At 33.2% G+C, this 8,933-nt stretch overlaps 1 protein-coding gene across 1 annotated transcript; it reads right to left on the bottom strand.

Moving 5' to 3' along the window:
• Positions 1–432: 432 nt before the first annotated feature.
• Positions 433–4,907, bottom strand: LOC100775201 (cyclic dof factor 1). The gene is made up of 2 exons (XM_006573053.4): positions 4,179–4,907; positions 433–2,273 (listed from the first exon to the last, which is right to left on the bottom strand). Exons 1-2 carry the CDS (start codon positions 4,350–4,352, stop codon positions 1,008–1,010), a joined length of 1,440 nt encoding a protein of 479 aa, XP_006573116.1. The 5' UTR covers positions 4,353–4,907; the 3' UTR covers positions 433–1,007.
• Between the last annotated feature and the right edge of the window lie 4,026 nt (positions 4,908–8,933).

Below are 8,933 nucleotides of genomic sequence, written 5' to 3'. Positions count from 1 at the left end.
TATTTACCAAAAAAAAACATGACATTGTATTTTAGATTGTTAGATGCAAGAATTTGTCTGTGTTAGATGATAGTGTGAATACTTTTTTAAAGTGTAAATAATTATTTTAAAGATTTTTATAAATTTAAATCATTAAGTTTTCATCGGTAGTTATCAACTTTTTGTAAGTGATCGATAGTCTTTAGTCCTTGGCCACCAGAAAGAAAATGCTGTTTGACTCCTCTCTGCGAAGGTCACATCAGTGCTTTATCGCTTTGGCACATCATGGATTTCTACATTGCATACCCATTATTGCTTGGTGCAGATACAAGATATTTTAAATTTGTCTGAGTTGGGAAAACAATATATTTAAAGTGCGTAAAATAAGATAATGACAAATTAAAAAGTCAAAGTTATTCCGAGGATGTAACACAGTAACAGCATGTAAATAAACAAACATTAGTAATTTAGTATTCCAAGTCCAATAATAACTTGCGGAAACTGACCTAACACAGTAAAAAACACACTGAAATAAATGTGAGTGTGTCACAATCTTTTGGATCTAAAATTACTATATTAATGCAGAGAATCTCAAAATTCAAAATAAAAAACAATACAAAAGAAGAAGCAACAACAAAACAGGCTTTTGATGAAGACCCTTAAAACCATTGGATTTTAGTCCAAGAATCTGCTTTCCATTGTCATTTCTCCTTGTTATTCATGCTGTCCCTTATATATATATATGTACATCAAAGATATTTACTCAACAAGTCTTCTAAATCTGAAAAAAAACCTGTTCACTCTGACAGGCTCAAGATGGAAACTATACTATATGTGTATATATAACTCTCCTGTCCTACAAATCTTGCAGAAAGGTTGGTCAATAATACAAGTTCTCATGGAGAAAAGCAAAAAACATGTCACCACTCACCACCCCAGAACAAGGTTAATTATAATAGTTGGAAGTTCTTGCATGGTCTACTATGTAGGATGAAGCTAGGTCAGATCATTGCAACAATTCCCAATTATTATGTCCTCTCATGGAAGACAAGGGACCTTGACAAAGCTGCTGGGTTGGCTTGCAACACCGGGGATAGGGATGCTTCAACCATCATCACATGGTTATTCTTCTTCTCATCACTACTACCCTTTGATGCAAATGCCTTGAAAAGCCCTCCTCCATTGAGGGAGTTTCCCTTCTCATTCTTGATCCCCAGTGTTGACCATATGGAGCTCTTTGCAGCTTCAGTAGGGTCATCAATTCTCAGTGTCTTTGGTATCAACACGGTGTTGTTGTTGTTGTTATTTTCTGCCATGTCTGTGCTAGGTTTTTGAAACAAGATATCCCCATCTCTTGAGTGTTTCCCTAAGGTAGGGGAATTTGGGCCAGAACTAGGGGCAGATTGGTAATTTACACTCCAAGAGGGTGGTGGCATGCAACCCCAGAATGCTTGTGTAGTGTAGAATGGCACAGGGTTGCAAAAAGCTGAAGGAGTCTTTGTAGGGTTCCATGGATAAGGCCAAGGAGAAGAAGAAGAAGAACCTGGGAAGCACAATTGAGGAGTGAAACCTTGATGATGATAACTCTTATGATTATCCAATGATTTTTCATGTGAGTTAGTACTAGTAGTTGCATTGTGTCTCTTTTCACTCAAAGTTGAACCCATAACAGTATCATAATATTCATCCCCTTTATTACTAGTAATAGTATTAGTATTAGGTGAATGGAAACCATTTAGGACACCATTTTGTGTTGTTTTCTCAGCAAGGCTCAATACAGAAGCCATGGAATCACATAGAGGAGAATCTGATCCAAAGGTCAACACAGCGCCGTGCAATGATCCGTTCTGAAGGCCCTCAGGCACCATGATTTGGCGAAAATGCGACACAGAGGGAGTGTTCTTGTTCTTGCGGCGGCCGGCACCGACTGGCACGTTCCTCATGGTTCCTCCGGCGGTCCAATATCTCTGGCAATGCTTGCAGAAGTGGCGCGGTTGGTTGACGTTGTAGTTGTTGTAGTAGCAGAACTTGGTGTCCATGCTGTTGCATCGAGGGCATGGAAGCACCTTGTCTGGTTTCTTTGGAGTTTTGTCCTGTGATGGGCATGTTGTTGTTGTGTCGCTTTGGTGTCCGTTTTTGAAGGATTTCAGAATGGAAGTTTCTCTTTCTGTTGAGGGGGTCTTGGGGTTCTCGAGATTGCATGATGATGATGTCGGAGATTTTGTTTCCTCTAGGGTTTGGTGTGAGGCCTCCACGTCTTCTTGTGTTGAGGTGAGTTCTTTCCTTGATGGTTTCTGAGATTCATAATCAGTAATTTGATAAGACAAGCTTATAATTTACTTATATTATAAAGATTTTTCATGCTGTGATGCAATTATAAATTAGGAAAATGTTAAAGGACACCCCATATATTAATATACATCTTGAAAGAGAAAAAATAATAGAAAAAATTTAATATATATATATATATATATATATATATATATATATATATATATATAATGCTAGTAATTGGGTGTCAAATGCTAATGGGGTGTCTAAAATAATTGGGTGTCCAACTAGTACTGCCCTATAAATTATGATGCTAGTAAGATTGTTTAAAGGTTGTATGTAGAATGATTTTTGATTAGTTGGTGGTGTAAAAATATGTGTACTCACGTGTTTTGAAATAAGTCGGTCATTCTCTGTATAACTAACAAAAAATGGGAAATGGCAAAAATCAAAATGTGAAAAACTAAATTTATATTGATTTATTTCATATCAATCAAGGAGAAAAAATATAGCTTTGAATGTTCATAAATTGACCGTAGTAATCGATTTGTTTGTTATGACATAAATAAATAAACAGGAGAAACTTTAAACGGTAATTATTTTCGATATTAAATTATGTTTTATGTTGGTTTTGCAACAAAAAGCATTTTTGCAATTTGTAGTGATTAGGATTCACACATACGCTTTCTATTGGTAATATGAAGCGCAAAGTAGAAAAACAGGGGAGAAAACAGAGGCCAGATATATGATTATAATACTTCCTTGTTAATCAGGTTTTAATTACTTAAATACGACCTTTGCTTGATAAATGAGGGTGTTATGTGAAAGTACAGAGTAGATAATCAATGGAATATTATAACACTTCATCGTGAAAATCTCCCTTCATTTCTGAATAAAGGATACAGAGTGGTATTTCTTGAAGTTCAGGAGAATTCAAAGTGAAAAGCAAATTAATTCCACAAAATAACTGTTAGACCTAAAAACAACATTGAATGGAAGAATTTTGTTTTTCTTTTAAAAAAATTTCTCCAACCCCTTATTAAAAGGTCTAGGTAAGAAATTAAAGAGTATTAAATAGTTCAATAGTTAATACAACAAAAATATTCTTCTATAGAGAATTCCTCCGTGCGACAAGTGTTTGGAAACAGAATAAGCAATTGAATGTGGACAGTGTCAAACTAAAATAAAATTAGATCCAATAGAAGTCCAACGCGTGAAAAGCAATTATGGTTTGGTAGAGCCAGAAATTCAATAAGAAATCTTCAAATCACATATCCAAAATGGTTACAGAACTTCATGGGTGCTGCAAGAGATCCAATAAGAAATAAACTCGAAGTTGCACATCAAACCAGTTTATTAGGATCAAACTTTTCAAATATGAATAAATTGAGCTCTTAGGAATTTGGATTACTAAAGTCTAAAGAAAAAAAAATATTGATTCACCGATAACATGGACAAAAACCAAACCAAGTCCAACCACACGATATTATTCGTTATTCTTAAGATTAAATTCTGGGAATGAACTGGATCCAGTTTCACTGACAGTGCCCCACAATGACTTGTGGCCACCACTTAAGAAAATATTAAATAGAATTTAATGAAAAAGGAAAAAAAAAAGTAAATAATTTCATGAACCATCTGTGATCATGCAAAACACTTTGTGTACTTTTTTCAAACAAAAAGGTTCTCAAAAAACAGCCATGGGAAATTGCAGTGAGCCTCAATTGACCCCATAACAAGGAACCAAAAAGATGAAAAACTTGAGTGAACCCATCAACAATTAGGAGCTTTTGAAAAAAGGGTCACTCTTAAATTTTCAAAACACACTAGTTCTAGTTAGATAGGTCCATAATACACACACACACACACATATATTCCTTTTCATATTTCAAACTCAAGCTTCTAATATACACCATCATGGCTCATACCTTATCCCCAGCATCATATTCCGTTGTGGAGCTCACTTCACGTGGAAAAGATGAAGATGAATCTTCAGGAGGAGCAGGTTCATCAGGAGAAACCTCGTTTTTGGTGTTGCGGGGCAGAGAAATTGTTCTACCAAACAGCTTTATGGCAGAGTCTTTAATAACAACCTCAGACATTCTCCTGTGTTGTTATATTGTAAGTTTGTAACTAAACTAACCACTCAGAAATTGTTCTATCGTTTTTTGTTTCTCTCTCTTCTCTATTTTGGCTCAGGCTCTTTCTCTTTCTTGAAAACAAAAATTGAGGAAAAATACAAACACACGTATAAAGATGTTGTAGGTGTAGGTAGCAGTGTTGTTTTTGTTTTGTTTCTTTGCTCTATGTGATTACTTGATCATCGTGTGCAACGAAAAATAATGGATAGTGAATAGTGGAGAAAAGGAAAAAGAGAGAGGGGGAAGATTGTGTTGTGGTGTGAACTGGTTTATTAACTAAGGTTGGAATGGAATGCCACTTCAGCAAAGGGGAAATATTGTGAGCCACAAGTTCTTGTGGCCTATGAGATCTTTGTGTGCGGTTGGATTCCCCCACGTTACTTATAAAGATAGTGGCTCTATGTCCCACACCCCTTTTTCATTCCACATCAGCTACTTTCATCTTTTGCCTTTTCTGTCAATCCCCTCCTCAATACCACTATTCAACTTCTCCTTCCTACTTCCTACTTCTTGTTAGTCAAATAACCTCCCAATCCAACCTTTCATTTCTGACCTTAACCTTCTTCCTTTCTGCTTCGCTTCGGTTCTTTTTTTCCATTTTAAACTGTTTTCTCTGAGATAATTTTATCCTCCTAAATTTTATATTTTTTTTATCAATCTTTTTAAATGCTAATGCAAGAAAAACTTTATCATTAAACACATAGATCGACTAATGTGAAATTGTGCCGGCTTAATTAGCAATTTGAAGTTCAATTAATGGGTATGCAACCATGTTTTGAGAGAGAATTTTGCCTCCCTTGAAAGAAATTATTAGTTGGTCCTGTACACCATGATTTCAGTTAATATCTACATAATGCATAACTACTTGTGTGGTTAGTAATATGTTTAGCTGAAGAAGTAATCCACTTTTGAAGAAGTTTCTAATTTTGCGAAGGAGCTTTTGGCTTGTAAAATAGCGATGGCTAATGCTAAGGTTGTCCTTCCTTTTTATCTTGACTATTGTCATATTAGTTTGAGTTCTAAATTGTGATTAATATGTTAAGAAAATGTTCAAGTCAGACCAAGAAGTGAATTTTCTTGAATAAAGTGTAATATTACATTACATTACTTGTTGTGTTGTTGATAATGTGCTGTTGGTGATTGACAGCAGTGTAGAGGTTATCATCAAAAGCTATTAGCATCTCCTATAACTTTGCGAAAGAGGACCCAACTTTAGGTATTCTTCCAGAGACATAATTCAACACATACTTGTAATTAATTCGAATAGATGGGAGAAAATTTGTTGATTGCAGAATTAATCAAAACCAAACCACAAAGCTTAATTATAAACTAAAAATAAAATCAATGCAAGTACCAAAGCTTTCTGTTAAATCATCATGGTTCCAAAATTATAGAACAAAATCAAAATTATGCAATCCACTTACGAGTTATGAGATAATCATCTCATATTATTAAAAAAAAAAATCAAATTACCTAATTTACCCGAATTCAAGCAATCAACGTTATAAATTGATCACCGTAGGATTAACCAATCGTATTCTTATTCTGAATTTAATTCTGTAAATCTAATCATAATAATCCATTGACCCCAAAAAACTAGAAAATAGAAAAAGGGAAGAAGTAGGCTACGAATTTGGAAATTAGGCATAGAGAAACTCAATTTTATCATAGGTTTTGGGACCCTTGGATTGAAAAACGAATCTAGTTTTTCATGAAGATCTTCATAGAGCTTCAAAGTAGAAAATTGTAAGGAAAAAGAAGACAAAATATGATGGAAATCCTTAAGCAAAATACTAAATTCTCCACCCCAAAATTCTCTATTGCATGGCTCCCTATTTACCGGGAGTTTTAAAAAAATTAATAGAAAATAAATCCTCAATAGATATTCATTCTAAAGATAAGATTAGATACATTAAAAATCATAATTCTAATAGAGAAAACAAATTAAACATTAATATAAGATCATCATCTTAATATAGAAAACAAATCCAAAGATAAGATAAAAATATATTCTAATCATATTAATTATAAATCTCAATAATCAATGCTAAATATTTAATGATATTTTCAAAACTCCTTTGATAAAGTCCACTTTGTAAAAGTCCAATAAAAAGTGTAATTGGGTCATTAATTACAAGGCCCAAACTATTAAAGCTGAAAATTTTAAGTGGAAGGAAGCCACATTGGAGCTCCATTTTAATCCCTAAAACGTCCCAAATTAAACTTAGTCAATGAGAGACAAAATTGTATAACTCCTCGTTAGCTTTCAAAAAAGACTAAAATGATCTAAATTGAAACTCTGTGTAAAACATTATGGCATGTACAGTAAAACAGTGTCAATCATGAGAAAATGTACGAAAATTTATAAAAATAAACACTTGGGCTAGTGAAGCTCAATGTCGCAAAACTCATCTAAAAGTGTAAAAATAACAAGTAAATTAATGAATAGTCATCAAGATTTTCCATTGAACATTTCATTTCAATAAGTCTTCTTCTTGGAAAGGACCAAATTAAACTATCTCCATACGCGTCAAGCCACTAATGCTTGTTTGCTTAACTTACTTACAATGGTCTATCACCTTTGATGAACTTTAGGTAAGTTGTTGTTGAAGTCAAGTCTTTATATGCTTTAAGTTTTTCTCTTTATTGAAGATCCTTTATAAACAAGAATCACTTACAGTTTTTGTATTAGCCTTCCCGTGTTATTTTAATGATTGTTTTTTACTCTTTTAGCTGAGTTTTGTGACATTGGATTCATTAGGTCAAGTGTTGATTTTTATTAAGTTTTGTACATTTTCTTATGATTGACATTATTTTACTATATGTACCATAATTGGGTTTTAGAGCACATAATCAAAGAGAGTAAATTTTTGTGAATACTAGTTAGTGTTAAGAGTGATGTCTTAATGTTTTTATATGAATCTCTTTTGTAATTGACACAAGAACTTTATTAGGTGGTTATATCAATTATCCCAACACGAAAAACTAATAGGTTTTAGAAATACTATGAGATATTAGTGACCAACTTTTTTCTTTTGTAAAAAAAAATTAGAATTATTGCATTGTTTGATTTTAACAACGCCTTTATTTCTCACTCCGAAATCTGTTGGACAAGAGGCCTTAATAACTTAAGAGGGGGGGGGTGAATTAAGTCTTACAAAATTTTTCACTAACAAATTTTAACCCCCTTTTAAATGATATATGATAGGCTCAGAATGAAGAAGAAGAAGAAGAAGCAATCAATTTAACAATATTCTTTTAAATGTGTAACACATAGTAAATTGCAGTAAAATAACTAAGATAAGAGAAGAGAGAAATGCAAACTCAATTTATACTGGTTTTGCCACTTTCCGTGCCTACGTCCAATCCTCAAGCAACTCACTTGAGATTTTTCACTATCTCTGTAAATCCTTTACAGACTTTGAACACACCTTGGGATCCCTCACTCTTGTGTTCAAGATTCTCACAATCCAAGAGACAAACAGTCTCTTGATTACAACTGATTTTATGAGATGAATAGAAAGATTTCTCTCCTTTAGAGTAGATGATACAAATTGAAGTTCCTAGAGGAATTTCTCTCTTTTAGAGATGATAATACAATTTAAAGTTCCTGGATGAATTCTCAATAGATTTGCAAGTATTTTTCCAAGAGTTGTTGAGAGAGCATTTGACAATTAAGTTCTCTTAGAATATCTCTTTATTACTTTTCTAAGTCAGACACACATATATAGGCCCTTCGTACCTTATTTTCAAAATGGTTTGAAGAGATGTGTTTTTTCAAAAAGCTTTTTCTGAAATTCTTCACTAGTAATCGATTACACAATTATATTTTGAAGGGTAATGACTTTTCAAAGTGTTTTCTGAAGTGTCGTTGCTTCTAATCGATTACATATCAATGGTAATCAATTATAGCTTTTAAATTCAAATTTCAAAATCCTTCTAAAAACTGATTTTTCAAAATTGTCATCTAGTAATCGATTACACTACCTGGTAATCGATTAGCAGAGCCTTGATCTCTTGGAAACACTTTGTTTTGAGGCAAAAGCTTGATCTTGAATTAATCTTGAAGCAATGCTTGTTTGTTGAAGTAACCTTGTATTAATCTTGAAGCAATGCTTAACCTTTGAATGTTTGTTGAAGTAATCTTGAAACCAACATTGTTTGATTATTCTTTAACATCATCAAAATCATGTATTCATACATTCACATTCTCTCCCTTTTTGATGATGACAATCATTATCAAGTGAATTCTTTTCCACATCATCAAAACCTGCATGATCCACAGAATCTAGCTGAGAGAACTACAACAACCTACATGGCAAGAACATGCAAGTGAAATATCGAGGTAGGTTAGCAAGTCAACTATTGAGGTGGAGAACATGACAAAGTTAATGAGCCTATTTACCCTAATACTAGTAAACCTTATCCATGGGAGATGATCCAAAATCTATGGATAAATTATTACTTGTAAACATTACATTTATTTTTGATATTTTTATATTCATATGTTTCTTAATTTACACAAAGACTGTATGGTCTAAC

Source organism: Glycine max, chromosome 1 (genome assembly GCF_000004515.6).
Source record: "Glycine max cultivar Williams 82 chromosome 1, Glycine_max_v4.0, whole genome shotgun sequence".
Lineage (NCBI taxonomy): Eukaryota > Viridiplantae > Streptophyta > Magnoliopsida > Fabales > Fabaceae > Glycine > Glycine max.
This window is presented reverse-complemented; position numbering and strand designations above follow the sequence as displayed.